General features: G+C 41.5%; 1 protein-coding gene across 1 annotated transcript in view; it reads left to right on the top strand.

Moving 5' to 3' along the window:
• Colec12 (collectin subfamily member 12) overlaps nt 1-21,797 on the top strand; it is a 184,393-nt gene that overhangs the window by 11,052 nt on the left and 151,544 nt on the right. Inside the window, exon 2 of the mRNA XM_015482504.2 lies at nt 9,423-9,473. Within this exon, the coding sequence (XP_015337990.2) occupies nt 9,423-9,473 (51 nt within the window). The remainder of the gene's footprint in view (nt 1-9,422; nt 9,474-21,797) is intronic.

Here is a 21,797-nt window from a genome sequence, read left to right as displayed (position 1 = left end):
TTAATAGACAACTCAAACTTCAGATAGTACATACATACTCATTTGGGGGATGAAAAGAGATAAGATACCTTATTCTTTCCTTTATAGTTCAACACAACTGATGGGATTTTTTGTTACTTTTATCCCTAAATTAGTTATGGTACTAAATCATATATATATATTATATAATTTGTGAATTAGGCACAGTAAGAGATTAACAACAATAATAAAGTAGGGCCAGGGTTATAACTCAGTGGTAGACTGCTTGCCTAGCACATGTGAAAAATAATCATATCAATTATAAAAAAACAATTATAACAATTAGAATAAAAATGTGTGAATGTGGTATCACTCAGAATATCTATTATTCTGTGCTCACCTTCTTGTGATGATGTTAAGTGGTACAGTGCACTCGTGATGAGGTGATTGAAGTGAATAATATAGGCATCGTGACGTAGCATTAGGCTACAATGTAAGGGTTACTTGAACACAAGCACTGCAGTGCTGATACCATGACAGATAATCTGCTGAGACAGCTATAGAGTGACTGTTAGCTTTTTGTTGCTGTGACTCAATACCTGAGAAAAACAACTTATAGGAGCAAAGATTTATTTTGGCTCATGGTTTCAGAGGTTTTAATCCATGGTTGGCTGGCTGCCTTGCTTTGGGCCTGTGGTGAGGCAGAGCATCATGGTGGAGAGGGCATGGTAAGTGGAGCTGCTTACTTCATGGTGGCCAGGAGATCGAGAGAGAGAAGGAAGAAGGGGCCAGAGACAAGATATTCTCTTCCAGGGCACACCCTCCCTACTTGCTCCACCTAGGCCCCACCTCTTACACTTTCCATCACCTCCCATTAATGCACCCCAGTTAATCCACTGATGAGGTCAGAGCCCTCATGATCGGATCACTTCCCAAGAGCCCCACCTCTAAACATTGATGTATTAGGGACCAAGCCTTCAACACATGAGCCTTTGGGGGATACTCCAGATCCAAACTGTAATAGTAACTAACGGGCGGGTAGCATATACAGTATAGGATACGCTGGAACAAGGTATGACTCGAGTTCCAAGTGAGACTGAGTGGGGTGTGATGAGATTTCATTTCACAACTTACAGTGGCACACAATTTAAAACCTATGAATTGTTTATTTTAGGAGTTTTCTGCTTCATATTTTCAGACCCAGTTTGACCAAGGGTAACTGAAACCAGGGACAGTGAAACTTCAGATAAAGGGGTGGGGGATTACTGTATGACCAGTACTACTTAGGGTGGACTCAAAATCAAAGAATAAGTCAGGTGTGGTGGTGCATGCCTGTGATTCCACTGATTTGGGAGGCTGAAGCAGGAAGATGGAGAGTTCAAAAGCATCAGCAATTTAGTGAGACCCTAAGCAATTTAGTGAGAACCCATCCCAAAATAAAACATAAAAAGGGCTTGGATGTGGCTTAGTGGTTAAGTGCCTCTGGGTTCAATCCCTGGCAAACAAACAAACAAATAAATCAATAACTTACTTAAAGAAAGCCTTTCTTAACCAGGCAAGATGGTGTGAGCCTATAATCCCAGCCACTGGGGAGGCTGAAATAGGTCAATCATGAGTTCCAGGTCAACCTGGGCAACACAGACAGACCCTGTCTCAAAAAAGTCTTTCTTCAGTTTTTGGGCCCCAAATATATATTTAGGATAAATCTTCTTCAGTATCAAAGGGATTGTTTAGTGCTACTTTGGGTTTAAGCCCAAATTGAACTTATCCCATATTACTCTTTTGCTAAATGAATTTTCCTATTGTCCGCCTCCCCCAGATACTCACTTTGGACTGAAGCTTTGTGTTTTTTGAAGCCACTTGATTAAATTAGTCCCTACCCAAACCTAAAGCTTTCCTGTACTTCATGAACATTAAAGTTCTGGGATATTTATTTGGACCTGAAAGCACAGAGGCTGCTATTGCTCTTTCTGGCCCCTTGCTTCAAAGAAAACTTGAATTAATTACTAATTACTGAGCAACGAGTACATGTTGGATATATTCCATTTATCATCTACTTTTTCTTCCCCAAAATATGAGAGAGAAGAATTATTTGGCCCATTCCACAGGAGACACAAACTTCCATTACCAATATAAGGTGGGGCCAGTCTTCCAGCCAGGGTCTTTTAATTTCAAAACCCAGGTTTTATCATTAATGACACCAGCCTCTGACCATAGGAAAGTCATCTTCCAGAATGTTACAGCAACTTCCTGGGAATACCCCAAGTATTTAGCAACTCAGGAGGCCCTCTTTAGAAGCGACAGTCCCCCACATGATAGCAACTTCATGGAACACTGGCCAGTAGAGGGTGGCCACAGACTCAGGGATGCAGATGATACTGGTCCTTTTGTCCCAGGGGTGCAGGGCCAGGGATCTGCTACAATAGGTAGTGGTGGTGCCTGGCAACACACAGTGACAACTTGTAGGAATGCTCAGAGCAGAGGCTGTTCACCAGCTGGTTTGGCGTTTTGGTCCTAGTCATTGAACCTGGGGGTGCTTTACCACTGAACTCCATCCCCAGCCCTTTTTATTTTTTTGAGATGGGGTCTCACTAAGTTGTTGAGACCTTGCTGAATTGCTGAGGCTGGTCTCAAACTCTGACCCTCTTATCTCAGCCTCCCAAGTTCCTGGATGTTAGGCATCTGCCACTGTGCCTGGCTATCAGCTAGTTTGGAAACAATGAAATATTTTATCGACTGATGGGACTGGGATGCATCTGAGCTTAAATGGGGGTAGAGCAGCTGATGGAAACATTCCTGTACACAGTACCATCAAGCCCCACTTAGAAGAGAAGTCCCTTTTCATGGTCCTTTAGCCTGATTCCTATAAATCTGAATTTGAGGGATGGGCCTGTAGGTCAGTGGTAAAGTGCTCACCTAGCATGTGTGAAGCTCTGGCTTTGAGCCCCAGGTCCATGACTACTGTATCCCTGGGGCTGAGGGTATAGCTCACTGGTCCAGCCCTGGCCTGGCATGTGCAAGGCCCTGGGTTCATCTCTAGCACTGAAAAACACAAAAGAAAAACCCTGAACCGGCTATGTTGTTCAGTTTGGTATTTGTTGGAAACCTATTTTGTGCCAGGTATTTAAGTTTCCAAGTGCAGAACATTTTATTCTGTTGGTTCAGTCAGTTGAGCTGGGCAAGGAGAGCTCATCTCTGCTTCCCTCAGTGGCCCTGCTGGACATGTGGTGTCACTGCTGTGTCTGGAGAGTCACCAGGGATGGCTCTAGTGACTGAGGGCTGCCGGTGTGTCCTTCCCTGCAGAAACTCTCATTTTCCAGGGATTCTCTCTCTTCTGATAGCCTCTTGTCTGGCAGGACAGTCAGACTTTCACATGGCTTGCCAGCTGCCCGGATTATGAAAATAGAAGCCGGAAGTCTTCCAAGACCTAGCTCCTAAGTCATCTTTAGCCATTTCTGCCACTTTCCATGGGCCAGAGCAAGTCACAGGGCCCAACCAGATCCGAGGGGAAGGAAATGGAATTGGCCTGTAATCCCAGTGACTCAGGAGGCTGAGTCAGGAGAATCGCCAAGTTTGAGGCCAGCCTTGGTCATTTAGTGAGATTCTGTCTCAAAAAGAAAAAAAAAAAAATGGTACCCCTGATGCCAGTGATGTGCTTATGTTGTATTTGCTTATTTTTTCTTTTGTTTGTTTATCTCAGCCATTATAAGTGTTGTTTTTTTTTCCCCCTGCCTGGGAGTTTTTAGGATTTTCTTTTTTGTCCTCAGTGTTCAGGAATTTTATGATGATGAGCCTTAGAGTGGTTCTTTTTCCTTTCTTTGTGCTGGACAGTGATGGACCCTTTTTTTCTGGAAGCTCATGTCCTCCAGGACTGAAAATGTGGCTCAGTTACTTCTCCTGTAGTTTTTTTCCACTGGAGAAGAAAAGAAGTTCCCTCTGTTCAGAGAAACGTAGCAAAATGTGAGGTGCTTGACATTCAGTAGGTACTTATCTTTTATCTTCTCCCAACTGGCAGGTGTACAAAAAGAGGAAGAGGAAAATTTATGAACTACCAAGAGAGGTAGAGACATGGATATTTCTACTTTGCCTAATTTTCAGTAACTATTGTGTGCCTATCCTGTGCCATGAGTATGCTTGCTGCTGAGATACTATGTGACAGATTCCCTGGTTTCAAATGGCTTTTCCAACTGACGGAGTCAGAAACAGAACTGCAAAACGATCCCAACACTTGGTCCACAGACTGATTAGGACATTTAAATCTGTATGACTTTAACTCTCCAAGCCAACTAACTTTGCTTAAACTCATGGTCCACTGAAATAGCAAGGTTTTAAGAATAAATCACCAGAGAATTCTGCTTAGTGTTCTCCATCACAGGCTCTGGCCCATGTAGTTCTGTGCCAGTTACTAAGGAAAGTAAAAATAAATAAAAGTAACATACTTCAAAATAGGCAAGCAAATTATAGTATAGCTCATAGGTATTAAAGCAAAAATGCTGAAGTACAGTGGTGGAAGCCAAGATAGAAAACTTAAACACTGTTTTTGTTGTTTAATATGTGAAAGTTGCTTCTTCCCCACAGACAAACTGCTGTCAGAAGCAGAGATCAAGTTATGGTTCCTCTGCAGAACTCAGAGGCTGAAATTGTATCCAGCTCCTTGTCTGTACAAGAGTGTGACAGATTAGGTGGCTTTGACTCTCAGAGACAAATTTTGGAGAATGGCAAGTTGCTGAGGAGACTGGGCTCCAAAGAAAATCCTCACCTGAGTGTGTCACCTTTGTAGGCCCAGATATTAAAAAGACAATCTGGGACACACTTAACTTGGGTCCACACAGTGTGAGGAAAAGGTTTGCAGAATACAACAATGTGCATAATATTTATTGGGTTTTATATCATAAATGAAACCTGTCTGTCAGTGGTTAGGGGCTCCACCATAGCCTTTTGCCCTCCAAAATGCTCAGTTGCTAGGAACGCTGACTGTTCATTCCAACTCCTGTGGCCTTTGAACCATGATCTAGGTTGTCTCTGCAATCACCAGCTCCATGAGCTTTTGCCCATTTTTTCTTCCTGAAGTCATCCAAAGCCCAACCCTACCATCAGCCTGACTTAGACTGCTTTTTAACTGAGCAGCTAGAAAAAAATTGACCCTGGGCTCTGACAGGGCAGCTCAGCTAATGAACTATATACCAAATGGTATAGTTTGGGTCTGGAATGTTCCTCAAAGTCCCACCTGTTAAATGCTTAGTCCCCAGCTTGGCAATATTGGAAGAGAGTGGAAACTGTAAGAGGTAGAGCCTACCGGGAGATTTTAGGTCTTTGGGGGCATGACCTTGAAGGGGATTGTGAGGTCCTGGTCTCTTCAATTTTCAGTTTTTTACTTTTTGGGCAGGAGTCGAGTGGTTTGGCTTCACCACAAGCTCCCCACCAGATTATGCAACCTTGTCACAGGCCTAAAAGCAACAGACTCAATGGAGCATGAACCGGAACCGCTGAAACCACGAGTCAAACTAAACCTTCTTTCTTTACAAGTTGGTTATCTCAGATATTTGTTACAGTGACTAAAAGCTGACAAACAATCTGACCTCTACCGTCCTAACTTTGAAGGATAAGAAACAGGATTCTAGAATCAACATTTGAGAATATTGCATAAAACAAATTTAAGCAAGTCCCCCCTCCACCCTTTTTTAACCCTTCTTAGAATCTCAAATAGTTCAAAAAACGATTATGAACTTCCAAGGTAGAGATCTAGTATATATCATTTTCTAATTGCCCTTCTCCACACTCAAAGAAAAACATGGAGAAGGACTCATTTAAGAAATATTTCTCTACAAGACCTTTCCTGAGACTCCCAGTTAAAAGTGATTTGTAGTACTTCTTTGGTACTCCTCACATCTCATGATTTTCCATCTACTTTAGATGTGGGTGAGATGGAGACATTTTTTTAAAAATTTATTTCTTTAGTAGCTGTTAAAAAAAAATGGCTAATCCTTTTGGGATGACAGTAAGGCAAGAAGCCAGGGGACCCTCTGTGAGTCCTCATGTGGGTGGGTGGCCAGTTAGGCCATTGTTTCCTTGAGCCCCTAGTGGGCTTGAGGATACTAATTTGGAGAAGGACGTAGAGGCAGGACTGAACTGCTTTAATAACAAAAATGTGAGAAATTTCAGTTCCCAGGGAAGTTTCAGGAAGGAGAGAGGAGTCAGTTGGGCTAAATACTGCATGGGAAAAATTTCAGAAAGGGAAAAGAAAACAAACAAACAAATAAACCAATGGCAGCCCTGTTTGAAAGAAGCTCTGGGGGGGGGAACAGAAACATCTAATGGGAAATTTTTGAGCTGTTTGCTATTGGGGGTGTGGCATAAACCTGCTCTTCTTATTAATTTTTTTATGAAACCATCAGTGATGTTTCCTTGGCCCACAGTGTGAGTGGTTCCCGTTGCCGAGGCGATGTGGTGGTGGAGGGGCTTCAGACTGAGGGAGAGCTGACGCCTGGGTGGCCTCTCACTGACTTGGCTAGGTTTGAAGCATATGCAGTTGGCCTTCTATGTCAGCAGGTTTTGCATTCTTCAATTCAAGCAACTGTGGATTGAAATACTTAAAAAAATATTGTATCTGTACTAAAAATCTAATGACTTCTTGTCATTATTCCCCAAACAATACAGCATAGCAGTTATTTACATCATGTTAAGTGTTGTAAGCAATCTGGAGATGATTTAAAGTCTGCAGGAGAATGTATGTGTAGTATCATGCAAATACTGTACTGTTTTATGAGGGACTTAAGTATCTGTGGGTACCCAGAAGATGCTAAGGGACAACCACATGTACTGAGTGAATGAATAAACAAATGAATGGATTTCCAAGCAGAAGTAGCAGATAAGGGTTTCTCTTTAACTGAGAATAGACCAGGCCTCAGCCATTAATTTGATTACTAAGTAAAACAGAGACAGAGTAAGAGCTTGATTTGTGTTTGTTGAACTAACCAGTCACCAAGACAGCAAGAAAAGAGCTATTCTCTTGTTTTCCATGCAGAAAGAACTAAAGCTCTAATCTCTGTCATGAGAAGACCACTTTGATTATAAATGCCTGGCTTTCAAGATTCCAAATTGAGATCTCTTCCCTGTCCTCAGCAGAAGGACACAACGATGAAACACAAAGATGATCAAACCTCTCCATTCCGTTAGAAATAATTGCTCTCTCACGTGTGTTTTTATAACTCACTATAGCAAACCATTTTTCTCCCTTGTGTTATAGATACCACACATCATGGGTTCTCCATAACATTTTGAGGTTCAAATATAGCCAGGGCCTGTTTGGGGGTTGGAAAAGACTATCACAGAAGCTTAGTTTCTCTCTGCGTGAGATTTCATGAAAGTCAGTCACGTTTTAGAGAGAAGGACCATGACCTACCTCATCTCTGAAGCAGTCTCTGACCCATAGTTGAGAGCTGGATCCATGCCCCCGAGCTGACCTGCCCACAGGGAGAAGGCTGAAAGCTTGAATAGTAACAGTGGCCAACTCAAGAATACAGAGTCTCTGATTTATAATTATTGAACTTAATGATTTTTCAATAGTTTTTCAACTTGACAATGGTGAAAAATGATACACATTCCATAGAAATCATATTTCAAAATTTGAAATACAGGCTAGGTGACATGCAGTCCAGTAAGTATTCTCTGATGAGGCTGGTCAGTAGCTATGAGTCCCAGTTCGTGGTAAGTCCCATGATCATGAGGGGAAACAGCAAATATGGTATACTGTTGCTAAGCTATGATGTTGGGTAGGTTAGTTGTATTAAAGGAATTTTTGACTTACATGTAAGTTGATATTTTCAACTTAAAGTGGGTTTATCAGGATATAACCCTATTGTAAGAGAAGAACATCTGATTTGGTCAGGGCCTCCTGGGAAGACCTGGCCTGACACCTCTTACTTGTCATCAAAACTGTCTCTTCATTGCACAATTAATATGAAATTGTATCTGCATAGTGCTTGCCCTTTGCAGAGCCACACCTGGTGGGACTGTAAATCGGGAAGTTCCTTATCAGTGGTGAGGAATGGTGTCCTGTCCACATTGGGAGGGCCAATTTACACCTTTTGGCAGGAAGCTTGGTTGAGATAACATCTCTTTAGTTTTCACAGTGGTTCTACATTTAGGAATTCCCACAGAGGGCCTATGTGTTAAAGTGCATTTACTGGCAATTATGTGGTTGGGTCCATTTACTCAACAGGACAGTGGAAAAGGGTGTGGCTGTCATTGCAGGAGTTATACTGGGCTTCTGAAGCACTGTGATAATAGGTGGAAGCTCTGACTCCAGAGCCCAGACATCTGAAAAGGAGAGCTTTAAAGATAAGATAACTTAATTTAACTTATCTACTTAATAGATAAGATAACCCTTTGAAGAGTTGATCCTTCATTCAACATTTTTTTTTTCCTGGTACTGGGAAGTGAGCCTTCTAGCACTTTATCACTGAGCTATACTCCTAGCCCTTTGTATTTATTTTTTATTTTGAGGCAGGGTCTTGCTAAATTGCAGAGACTGAACTCAAACTTGGGATCCTCCTTGCCTCAGCCTACCAAGTTACTGGGATTGCAGGCATGTCCCTCCCCGCCTAGCCATTTAACATTTATTAAGCCTTTGCTCTGTGAGAAGTGCTATTCTAGGACTTGGGGGTTTATTCATGTGACTCTTTTTTTTTTTACAGGATCAAGAATCTTTATTTTATTTTTTTATTAGTTGTTCAAAACATTACATAGCTCTTGACATATCGTATTTCATACATTTGATTCAAGTGGGTTATGAACTCCCATTTTTACCCCATATACAGATTGCAGAATCATGTGACTCTTTAAAAAAAGTTTCTGCTCACGGGAATTATGATGACAATAATAAACTAAAAGGCAAATATGCATATAAAGTCAGGAGGACACTATCAGAGAGTGATACTGAAATAAGGCATTATGATGAGAAATGGCTGGGTGGTCCAGAAAGGCATCTTAAAGGAGTCACACTTTAGCTGAGGTCTGACTTGGAAAAAGACCCATGAAGGAAGGAGGAAGATAGCTTGGCATGGTGGCACATGTCTGTAATCCCAGTGACTTGGGAGGCGGAGGCAGGAGGTTTGCAAGTTCAAAGCCAGCTTCCTCAACTGAGGCCCTGAGCAACTTATCAAGATCCTGTCTCGAAAGACTAGAGATGTGGCTCAGTGTTTTAAGTGCCCCTGGGGTCAGTCCCCAGAACTAGAAAAAAGAAAAGAGGAAGAGCAATCCAGGCAGTGGGAACAGCTGGTTCAGAGTCCCCAGGCCCCTTCTTAGGAAGTCTGAGGTGACCTGGGAGCAGCAGGAAAGCCACTGTGATGGGCCTGGGGGGTGAAGGGGAGGGTGGAGCTGGTTGTGATCAGAGCCCTGAGTCCTGGTCCACCAGGTGCTGTGTGCCCTTTGCCAAGGTTAAAGCTTTGTCTTTTCTTTTACAGACGACTTCGCAGAGGAGGAGGAGGTGCAGTCCTTCGGTTACAAGAGGTTTGGTAAGTTCTAACAAAGCCCCATTCCTTCTCCTGGCCTCAGTCCTGGACACAGTATTTGACCCTCAGAGACTGTTACAAATAACAGGATCATTGAGGGACCTCGACACACATGAACATTTGTGGTACTGAGATTCAGTTTTGGTTGGAAATTGAGTTTCTATGTAACAGGCGGATGATGGCCGAGGCATGGGGGAGTGATGGGATGTTTATGCGCCTGCTGGATACGAAACGGGCAGCTTATTAGCCGAATGTGACAGGAAAGGTAAATCTGTGACAAGACAGGAGCAAGAGACGTGGGATTTCTCCATGTTGGTGTTTAGAATCCATCTTCTTCGCTGTGTCCCCCTGTGGCTCAGGCCTTGTGGTCATTACTTTGTATTTGTGGATGAGAAAGGGGTGGGGGGACTTTTCCCAGAAACCCAGCCACACACATGTGCTTTGGGGTAGGCTGAGTAATGGCTCCTCAAACATCAACACCTGATTCCTAGCACCTGAATGTTACTTTATATGGCAGAAAGGACTTTTTGCAGATGGCATTAAATTGAAGAGCTTGAGAGAAGATGATGTGATGATGGAAGTACAGATTGAAGTGACATGCTCGGAAGGAGGAGGAAGGGCCCTGGAGTCAAGAAACGGAAGAAGTCAAGGAAATAGATTCCTCCTTCAGAGCCTCCAGAGCAACAGCTGTTCCTCCAACACCTGTATTTTTGTCCACTGAAGCTGATTTCAGAGTTCTGGCTTCCAGAACAGAGAGAGAAGAAATTTGTATTGTTTCAACCGCCATGTTTGTGGTGATCTGTTACAGCAGCCGTTGGGAACTAATACTTGCTGCTCTGCCTCCTGGGCTGCTGCAGATGGTAATCTTTGCTTGGATCAGGCTTCTCAGACTCTGCAGTTTGGCTTTGAAATGCAAGTAAATGCTGTAGTTTAAAGGAAAGCTTAAGAGAAATGATGTTTATTCTGACCAGCTTATTTCTATGCCTTAGCCAGAAATAATGAAGGATAGAGAGGAGAGAAGAGAGAGAGAGAGAGAGAGAGAGAGAGAAGACTATGAAAGATAATGAATCTATTTCCTGTTGCATAAAAACAGACCCTGGCTGGACTTTGATTAAAGTTAACAACCACCAGCTGCTCTGGCTCCCTCATTGTTTTAGCATTTCTCCTTCTGGAAATATACTTCTACTTCTCATTCTGGGAAAACAAAGTGGGGGACGGTTAATATGGGATTGCAGTGGCACCAGGCCCATGGCTTCTCCATTCATGTCTTGGCAGAGTGGCCGGGCCCAGTCCTCTCTCCCCTCCTGTATACTCCTATCTCTTTATACCATTCTTGTCCCTGGATTGGTACCCTGTGTAGTTGTGCTTTTCACTGGGGGGAGTCACTGAAGGTGGCAGGAGGAGTGAAGATAGAACCAAGAAAGACAAAGGAAAACAGCCCCCACAAGAAAACACGGAAAGGCAGAAACAAAGAGGAAGAGCACACTTGTCAAAAGAAGGCAAAGTGAGTGTTGAGATGTTTATATATTTTGGAAAATGGAAGTACAAAGAAAAAAGAGAATAAGTGTCTTGAAAAGTTGAATAAATTTCATGGCCATATTACTAGCTAGATGGGTGGGGATTTGGAGAGAAAGACACTCACACACAAAAAATAGTACATTGCTGAAGGGGTTTTAACTTATGGAGTTAAAGGATGCATGGAAATTGCCAACTGATGACCCGGAGGAGACATGATAACTTGGAAATATTGGAGAGCATAAACAGAGAGGCATGAATAAAATGATACCAACTTGTAGAAATAGAAGAGGGGGCTGACATTAAAAAGGGAAACCTTGGAGTAGAATGTAAAAGGATTATGTTTCTGGGCAGAGATGAATATCCAGCATTGGACTTTGGTAGAACTAGGAAGAACCTTTGCAATTATTTAAATTAGCCTGTAATTTTCCAGATTAGTGATGTGAGGCTCAGATAGAGGAAGTCCTTGCTCAAGTGAGTTAGCTGGAGCTGGGGTTAGAAGATCTAACTCTCAGACCTCTCAACTTCTGTGTCCCTGAGGAATATCCTGCAGCTCAAGAACCCTAAAGTGAGCCAGGCACCCAATCTGGCCCCATGAGGGGGTCTGATCACTTTTACAGGACCTACGATTCTGGGCCTGGTTCTTCAGAAAGGTAAATAGATTTTCAGTTCCTAAAAAGAGGTCAGATCTGATCATTGAGTCCAGCTGAGCTCAAGAACCCATTCTTCCAGGTGTGGCTAAACTTCAGCCATTGAAGGAAGACCAAGTCCCTTCCATGCAGAAGGTTGGTAGTAAGGTATTAAGTGGAAGGTGTCCAGAGGTGGGGCAGCCCTTTGGGCTCTGCATTTAATTTCCCTTGTGACTTGAAACCAGTTATTTCAACTCTGTGAGCCTCACATGCTGCATTTGCCCAATAAGCAGAATGACACATGCTAAGGTAGATAAGTCTACCTCACAGGGCTTTGGTGAGGCTAAGAGATACCCAATGGACAGGAACTTTGAGGGTGCTGCACTACAAAAACACAAGGCTGTATGATCATTCCTGGGATATGGGGCTTTTAGCACTCTCCAGACATTTTGGTGCAGCCACACTGCAGAATATCAGTGTGACAGGCCTGAAACCTCATTCTGAAGAGATGTGAATGAAGACGTGATTTACTTTGAATATGGTCATATTGTAGCTTATATTTTTTCAAAAGTAGACTCCATAACTCAGAGGGTTTAGTTATTGCCTAATTCTAGATATGTCTTGTTTATGCAAATACAATAAATGCAACTTGATTTTAGCCTACTGAGGAAGCAGGGGTTAATTCTCAAGACAAGAGGGCCATTCTTTTAGCAAATTGTTACTGGGTGGGCTTCTTTTCCAAAGTTATTCATACATAGTTATTCAGAAGCATTTGGTATAAAAAGTCAAGGCTGTGCTTTTTAAAATTCAGCATAGTGTTACCATAAAGAGCGATCACGATCTTCTCTAGTGATCTAGCATGGTATTGTATTATTTTAGTATAATCATCCCCTTTGTTGTTCATGGACTCATGATTGCATTTTATTTAAAAAAATGTGGTTTTTTTTTTGTAGTTGTAGATGGACAGCATACCTTTATTTTATTTGTTTATTTTTATGTGGTACTAAGGATCAAACCCAGTGCCTCACACATGCTAGGCAAGCGCTCTGCTACAACCCCTGCCCCATTATTATTGCATTTTAGCGGTAACCAGATCTTCTATTTTTCTTTGGTTTCTCCACATGTCAAAGTTGTTAGCCCCGTTCTCAGAGTTCTGGGCAGGTGTCTGAAAAAGAGATAAGAGTTCAGTCTGATGGTTTTGCCACTAATTTGTTCCTGTGTCAAAAGCTTCAAGAAGGGGGAACTTTGAAGAGTTAATTAAGTGAGCATTTTCAAGCTTTAATCAGGCTTTATGGGTCAGCATTTCTTGGCCTGAGTCTGCAGAGCTAATTGAGGTGTAACTATGGTTACAATTTGGCAGAGTTCCTTTTCTGGAACATGAAGTCTGTTAATTTTTATTTTCCATCTACAAAATATGATATACTACAACGATACTGTTCTACTTCTTTCCCAGTTACTGCTTTCTTCAAAAAATATCACAGGTCATTCTGAAATACCTCAATGGCTTCCAACTTAGCATATAGGTAGATAGTCAGCATCACCTTGGGTGCCCTGGGCTCTCTCTCTGGAGCCTGCTTGACCCCTGTCTATGCTGGGGGGTGACTAGACTGACTTTGTTTCATTGATTGGTCCCAGTGGGTTCTCCAGTGTTTTTTTTTGGATTGTGATCTGGTATAATAATAGATGTCCAAATTGGAATGATGAAGGGGCAAGAGATACATGGTTCAGCCTGAAAAAAATCACAAGTAGATTTAAGGGTTCACAGTGAGCAACTGTGGGCAGCTGGAAACATTTGTTATTTGTGTTTGACAAACAAAACTTGGATAAAATTGCTTCCTTGGGGGCTCAGGAATAGGGATTATTAATGGCTATGAAAAAAAGAGCTGAAAAATTGCAAACTGAAACAGTAACAAAAAAATGAAAGGAAGTATGCTCTATGGAGAAGAACTTGAGTATTCAGTAAAAACAAAGTAGAAATGTTCTAAGGAAACTACTGGAAATAATTTAGGGGTTACAGTTCCAAAGGGGGCAAAATCAGATGCCTTTTCCTATAAAGGTCGGTAAGTATGTTCTTTGAAGTACATTCTTCAATATTTTTCACAACTTCACAGGGTTTTTATTGCTATAACTTCAAATAAGTGTGGCTTTTTCTTTTCCTTGAAAAATAATTTCAGATTAGGAAGAGAATATATATATATACATACATATGTGTATATACTTACATATGTGTGTGTGTATATATATATATATATATATTTTTTTTTTAAATTAATTTCTCTTTTTTTTAAAGAGACAGGGTCTTGCTATGTTGCTGAGGCTGACTTTGAACTCCTGCGTTAAAATGGTCCTCCTTCCTCAGCCTCCTGAATTGCCAGGACCATGGGTGTGCACTGTACCCAGCTTATCAAGAGTATTTTTTTAGCAGTTTAGTCCACACAATGCAGGGCATGTTGAAGCAGCCTCAGAAATATGTCCGCCATGTTCTGATCTCACTCTTCCCCATCACCATACTCTCCTTCCAAACCCATCCTCCAAGGAGATCAACACACAAAACTTTAACATTCCTCATTTAGTCATTGAGCTGTTTCTTGCCAAGAGATTTAAAGAAATGGAATATCTAAAAGCATAGAGGACCATTTAGGCTTCCAAAAAATCACGACACATTTATGCTTTAGCCATATATCTGGAAAGAGAGGTTCATTCTGAGGCACCTGGTGAATGCCTACTTTCAATGTGGAGAGGATTTTTGTTTTGTCTGGTTTGTGATGCCAGGGTTTGAACCTGGGCCTTCTATGCTGAGCCAGCCTCTACCCCTGAACTACATCCCGGCCTAATACAGAGAGGACCAGTGTTTACCAAGAGGGTGCCAAACTGTCTTTGGGAAGCTGCTTAAGATGAACACTTGGATTCTTTCACCTCTGGCTGCTCGGGCTTGGGGAAGGCAGGCTGCCCGTCTCTCCTCTCCAGGGACTCTTCCCAGAAGCCTGGCTTCATCTTTGGATTTGGAGAAAATACCATTAAGAAGCCACCTACTCCAGTAACAAGAAGGGCCGCAGGCATCCCTCTCCCTTTGCCCTTTGGGAGACTGACACTAGCCGAGTTTGCCCTTCCATGATGAGAATGCCAGGGATTTCCATCATTTCCTGTGGGGAAGGACTGAATATGCCCAGTGTGAGGCTGTCCTTTGAGCAGCACCTTTCCCAGACATCTCTTAAGTGGAGAGGGGAAGACGTGAGGCGAAGGACTGACCCTGGGAGATCAAGGGAGGGCAAGAGTTTGACGTGATACCCTTTTATGTAGGCTTTCTTTTGAAATGTTCAAAGCTGTTAGCATCACTTAACGGGAAGGTTTTACTGATGGAGTTTTGCAAATCCTAATAGATTTGGCATTTCTGATTTAATAAGAATTGGGCGTCAAATGGCACATGGAGAAGTTGACACCAAGAGATTTGCAGGCAAAATTGCCTTGAAGGGGATTCGTGGAATAGCTCATCTGGCCTCTGCTCCCAGGCAGGAAGTCAGGGTTCCTAAAACCAAGAAGCTGAGGATTTTGCTTTACAAATGAGGAAGCTGAAGTTCCTGAGAGTGAGTGGCATGGTAGATATTTGGGTTAAATCTGATTTCAGGGGGTCTGGGGATGTAGCTTAGTGGTAGAGGGCATGCTTAGCTTAAGTAAGGCCCTGGATTCAATCCCAATATGAAAACAAAACAAATCCAAAACCCAATATTTTTTTCCACTATTCCCCAGGACTGAGAAGCACACAGACATGTCCTCTTCCTGGAGTCCCCTGAGATTTTGAGGGGAAAGTAAGTGTGATCATAGATGTGCATGGAGTAAATCAGCAGCTGTTCACACGTGGTCTTATATTTATGTCAGAGTTTCACAATAAATGTAGTATTGTGCCCTGAATTTTCCAACCATTTGAAGTATCATTCCCCTGCACCACCCCATCCCTGGTTTTTATTCACTGATGAATCCTTGTGAGGGTGCGGGAGGGAGAAGAGAGGGAATAATTTGTTTTTCCAACAATTGAGTTGAGGCCGAATGTGGTTTGTTTTTATTTTTGGAAAAATTAAAGGGAAAAAAAAATCTCAGCCATTTTCTGCGAGGACAGCATGAAGAGGTTAGGTGGTTTCCAGTGTTGGTGTGTTGGGGGTTGGGTGGGAAAGAGTTATTCCTTTTGGTAGCAACCCCGGGCAACTGAAAACAGATGACCTCTGAAACTTTCTTAACAGATTTGAGTTATTCATTTGGAGGCCCCCCAGGAAGGGAACGCTGTCCTAGGGCTGTGGGTTTTGAGGAAAGATCTTGGCCCTCAGCGAAGTCCTGTGCTGATGGAGCATCTTCTCCTCTCACTTTCCCTCTGGTGTCCTTCGTGTTCTGACCAGAGCACAGCAGGTGGCCAGGAGGCAGCTTTAGGACAGGCAGTCCTGGGTCACGTGCTAGAATTGCCCCTTGTCAAGTCATGCCTCGCTCTCCTCTGTGAGATGGCAAGGATAAGGGCCAGGTGGGTGGTAGCTCTGCACTCAACTGGGGCTGTTAATAAGCCTCACCTCTTATTCTCACTCTTGGCTCATTCTCCTTCCCCAGCATCCTCTCTCTCCTGTATTTTCTGCTCTGCATCATGCCTGTGATTTGTTCAGGGAATATCAGAAGAGTCTATGTTATTGCAATCTTTTTTTTAAGGGCATGGTGGCCACCAGCAAAAAAAATATACTTCAGGAAGGGAGTGTACTAAAGAGTAAGAACAACTGTCAAAGAGGTATGGCACCGAGGCTGAGAGAACCACATTCACTCCCAGCTTTGCCACTGGGCTGGAAGGTAGGTCTGGACAAGACAGCCTCTTGGGGCCCAGTGTCCCTACTTCCTAGTATCTGCTGGAGGGCTATTGTGAGATCTGCATGAGTTAATACTTAGAGCAGGGCCTAGCACCTGGAAAGTTCTGCATAAATGGCCACAAGGCCATCTTTTTTTCTGTTTCTTTCGGTGCTGGGGATTGAACCCATGGCCTTGTGCATGTGAGGCAGGCACTCTACCAACTGAGCTATATCCCCAGCGCATGTCTTCTTTTTTGGGAGCAAAGAAGCTTTCCCAGAAGGCCCAGAGTTGGCCTGCCCTCACCTACCTCCCTAACCAATATGGAGTCTCAGTCCTTTCTCAGATTAGTTCTGGACAAAAGGAGTGGGCTGACTCTGGTTGCTTTGGGCCAGTCCTGTAGGATGCAATATTTGTTGAGCAATTACAATCCCCTGGCTATTATTTTAGCATATACCTTAATAATATGCATAATATGTAGTATAGTGTTAGTATATTTAGAATTCCATATTAAATTATACTATAAATATTAAGTAACACCATAATTATAATCCAATACATTATTATTTATAATTTGTGCCACTTGTTAAAAATATTCATGTTTTACATAACACATTTGAAAATTCAATGTTTCACGAAATAATTGTAAGTTTACTTTTAAAAGGTTTATAATTTTAGCTGAGTGTGGTGGTGCACGCCTGTGATCCCAGTGGCTCAGGAGGCTGAGGCAGGAGGATCGTGAGTTCAAAGCCAGCTTCAGCAAATTGAGGTGCTAAGCAACTCAGTGAGACCCTGTCTCTAAATAAAATACAGAATAGGGCTGGAGATGTGGATCAGTGGTCAGGTGCCCCTGAGTTCAATCCCCAGTACCCATCCCCCCCAAAACGTTTATAATTTTATCATAAAAAGAGACAAACTCATAGGATACAAGAGTGCATAGTTTATAAGAAGAGAACACTTCAGAAACAAGGAATCAGTGTGAAAGGGAAGTGAATGAGTGAATGAAATTTATTTTGTTTTCCGGAACTTAATATTCTCTTTAGCATTAAGCAGATTTTTGAAGGAACTTTTTTTTTTTTTTCCTCCCAGAAAAGGAACTAAAAAAGGAAGAAAAAAAAATAGAGTCTCAGATCTTAATGAATACAACTCTTGCCACACCAAATATTGCAAAATTGGCCTCTTGTTCTGAGTCATCACTATATTTTCCGCTGCTTCTGATATTTCATTTTTCATTCTTATAGGCTTTTGAATTCTGAAATTTGGCTCTCATTCATACAAGCTTCTCTTTTTATATCCTTGAGTAGTTTTTTTTTTCTTAATAAGTATGAATGTTTTCATTCATGGATCAATTTCTTTTACATGCTGCAGAAGAGGAGGAATTCAGACCTGTCAGAAAAAAATAGGAGAATTGAACACAGTGGTCTGGATAAGTTCTGGTAGAAATCTAGGCTGCATTCTTACACAGCCTGAAGATCTCCTCTAATATTTATTTGTGCTGCAGAAGTTTTGTTTTGTTTTTGTTGTTTTGTGGTGTGATACTGGGGATTGAACCCAGGGGTGCTTTACCACTGAGGGACGTTCCCACCCCTTCTTATTTTGAAATAGGGTCTCACTAAATTGCTGAGGCTGGCCTTGAATTTACGATCTTCCTGCCTCAGCCTCCAGAGTAGTTGGGATTATGGGTATGTGCTACTGTGCTTTAAAACTTTTGAGCTACATCCCCCCATCCCTTATCTAATATTGAAAATAATCTTTTTGACAAGTTCTCCTTATTCTGTAAAATAAGAAAATGAATAAGTAAGATCGTTGCTGGTATGTGTTTACTTTTGGGGGGGCTCTAGGGATGAGTTTGGGGCTTTTTCTGTTACTGAGCTACTGAGCTATAGCTACAGCCCCTAATTGCTGACATTTTTATATCTTTAACATTTAAGCTCAAAGCTACAATAGAAATAGAGGTGAGAGATAATTGTATTTTTCCCTCTAGTTAAAAAAAAAATCTGTATGTCTTATTTTGTGCTTTTTAGAGAAAATTTTCCTTATTTATCACTTTACTTGTACCATTTGATAAGGAATATCGAGATGTAGTGAGTGTTCTACCTCATGACTTAACAGAAGTCATATTGTTAAATTGCTTTTGGAAATAATTGAGGAGAAATATACAATATTAATACATTCATAGGATGCCTTCATGTGCCATGAACCAGGATGCAAAGATGAATAAAACAAAGTCTATCTCTTTGACTGTTTTATTAATTATCGCCAGCATTTAGAATCCCCTTTTAATTTCTCAGGAAATAAAAGTTATTTTAAAAAATTCTTATGAAAACAATTTTCTCTTCAGTATGCATATGCTGGGAATGATCCCTCATCAGAGACTTTCCGCAAGGGGTCATAAGTATATGTAGAATCAGAGATCCAGAATTGAGATCCAGAGAGCTTACATAATTTAGAAAAATTCTCATAGTCAGTGTATAACAAAAGAGACCAGATTTCTGATTTCTAGTCTTCTGATTCAAATATCCAACATCTGTCAGTCTCTCTCTCTCTCTCTCTCTCACACACACACACACACACACACACACACATACACAGAGAGGAAAACATGAATATGCATAAATGAAGTAGTGAATTTAGTTTTGTTTCTGTTTAAGGAAAATGTAGATCTCTTTGTCTTTCCCTCTTGATTAATAATGACATTTATGAAGTACTTTTTAGGTAGGGGCATTCCTTTACATTAATGAATCCTCACAATGCCCCTATAATGTAGTCTCCCTCATTCTGGAAGCGGTAAGAAAGAGGCGTTAGAGAGTCACATATAAATTCTGCAGGTGGTAGTGGAAAAATAGAGTGTAAGAAAGCAGGTGTAGAAGCCCACTGGCTCAGGGAAGAGGGCAGAGATGAATTAATGAGAGTTTGGGTGAAGAGATGAAAGCAAGGAAGACTGGCCTTCATCAGCGTCCTTTTCTTGGGAAATGGGTGTCCATCAATAGACTTGCTGAGAATAAGTCTTTAAATGATCTCAAAGAAGTAAATTGGCCCTACTAAGTATTAATTTTCTCATTATGGAAGCACACAAGACTCCTGGGGAAAATGCCATTCTTAGTCCATGTGACATTTATGAACCATCCATCATGTGTTGGCCACCCCGCACAATGGAGGAGGGAGACATGGCCTTTTGCCTCTGTGAATTTCAAATTTAATGGAAAGCAGACAGCTGTTTCAAACACTGGTGGATTTGCATAAGAGAAAAAATATCAGCCAGCCCTACAAGTTGCTTCCCCTGCCACCTGCAGAATTTCCAAAGATACTATAGGGGGCTCCACATGCCGGATGGAATTGCCCCTTCTTTCTGTCTCTCCTGTGGTTGTAAAGTTCACTATTGGCAAACCTTCTGTGCTTTCCAAATAAGGTTGAGACTCCCCTTTGTACTTGCCTTTCCTGGTTTGTGCAAGTGAAGAGAGCCATAAGCCTCCCCCCTGCCCTTGAACAGATTGGGGATGAGGTGTGAGAATTTGTTTGATATAAGCCAGTGAAAGAAATTTGGAGGGTCTTTTCCATCTCCATGTGCTGCACACCATCGGCCACAGCTATGACTAAATTCCTGCCATGTTGGTCCACTCCATTGATTGACAGCAGTTATGTTCATTGAAAACAATTCACAAAGTGTGCAATAAAATAATTTGGTTCTGAGGACTTTGCTGTTTGTTTCACTGTTGGTAGTCTAAAATATACCTCCTATAAACGGTGAAGCATATGAATAAGAATTTCAGAGGGTCCCAGGGACCTTAAAGAAGTAAGTTTACATTAAGTATACATTTTCACATTATGGAATGAGGGAGACTACATTATTGGGGCATTGTGAGGATTCATTAATGTAAAGGAATGCCCCTACCTAAAAAGTACTTCATTAATGCTCATTATTAATCAATAGGGAAAGACAAAGAGAACTACATTTTCCATAAACAGAAACAAAAACTAAGTTCACTACTTCATTTATGCATATTCATATTTTCCTCTCATGTATCTACTGTGTGTGTGTGTGTGAGAGAGAGAGAGAGAGAGAGAGAGAGAGAGAGAGAGAGAGAGATTACACACTGACTATGAAAATTTTTCCAAATAATGTGAGCTGTCTGGATCTCAAATAAGTTCTAGCTGAGCGCAGCGGTGCACGTCTGTAATCCCAGCGGCTCAGGAAGCTGAGGCAGGAGGATCTAGAATTCAAAGTCAGCCTCAGCAAAAGCAAGGTGCTAAGCAACTCAGTGAGACCCTGTCTCTAAATAAAATGCAAAATACGGCTGGGGATGTGGCTCAGTGGTCAAGTGCCCTTGAGTTCAACCTCCCCCCCCAAAAAAAATAGTTTGTAGTAAATGATTTCATGGGTTGTTTTAGGCTATTCTGTTGCTATCTTTGCCTGTAGGGTGAATCTTCTGCAAACAACATATTGTTGGTCTTGTTTTTGAATCCATTCTGCCAGCATATGTCCTTTAATTAGAGAGTTGAGAAGATTTACCTTTAGTGTTATAATATAGAGATATTTATGAATTTCTGCAGTTTAAATTTATTTCTGATGTTAAATTGTTTCTGTTTCTCATTTTCTTTCACTCTTCAAATGAGATTTCTACATTTGTGAGCTCTGGGTTGAGAGATTTCCATCTATGATGTGATTCAAAGCTTAGTCATCTGTTTTGGCACTGTTTTTAATTTTTAACATGTCTGTCTTCTTATTCTTCTTTTACTTACTCCAGCAATTCAAAAATCAATATTTTGTACCCTCATCTTAAATTTATTTCCTCTAGTTCCTGATGTTAAATTTATTTGGCAAAAATGGGTAGATTGAAAACCTTCCTCTCATTACTTTTACTCAGAATCTTGGTGATCTCACGATTGTTGGTTTTCCATTTGGTAACATGTTCCTTTCATGTAAGTTTGTGAGCATTGAGGCGTTTTCTAGGTTGAGTGTTTTCCACCGACTTTATTCTAGATCTCTAGATTCATACATGGAAGGTTCTCTTCTCTCCAAGTTCCATAAAAGCAGTGGGTACTTGTTCAAACACAGGTGTCTATAAATTTAATAGGAAGCATAATGTTTCCATTAGTAATCGCAAGGAAATTTGTCAGTTTCTCTCAGTTGAGTGCTCTATTTATATTTATCATATTATAAACTTTTTCTTTGTGCTTCTCATGTTAATGAAAGACATACTGAATGAAAACATAAATCCACATGTTTTCAACAAAGGCAGATCACTTCAGCTGTGCCCCTAGAAGAAGGCTTGCTGGGAACTGTGATTTTCTTATCTTTTCTGGTTAGTGACCGTGTATTAGAATCTATGCATGTGCATAGACACACACAGACACCCCCCCCCCCCAC

The sequence above is a fragment of the Marmota marmota genome, unplaced genomic scaffold (genome assembly GCF_001458135.2).
Source record: "Marmota marmota marmota unplaced genomic scaffold, marMar, whole genome shotgun sequence".
In the NCBI taxonomy this organism is placed as follows: domain Eukaryota; kingdom Metazoa; phylum Chordata; class Mammalia; order Rodentia; family Sciuridae; genus Marmota; species Marmota marmota.
This window is presented reverse-complemented; position numbering and strand designations above follow the sequence as displayed.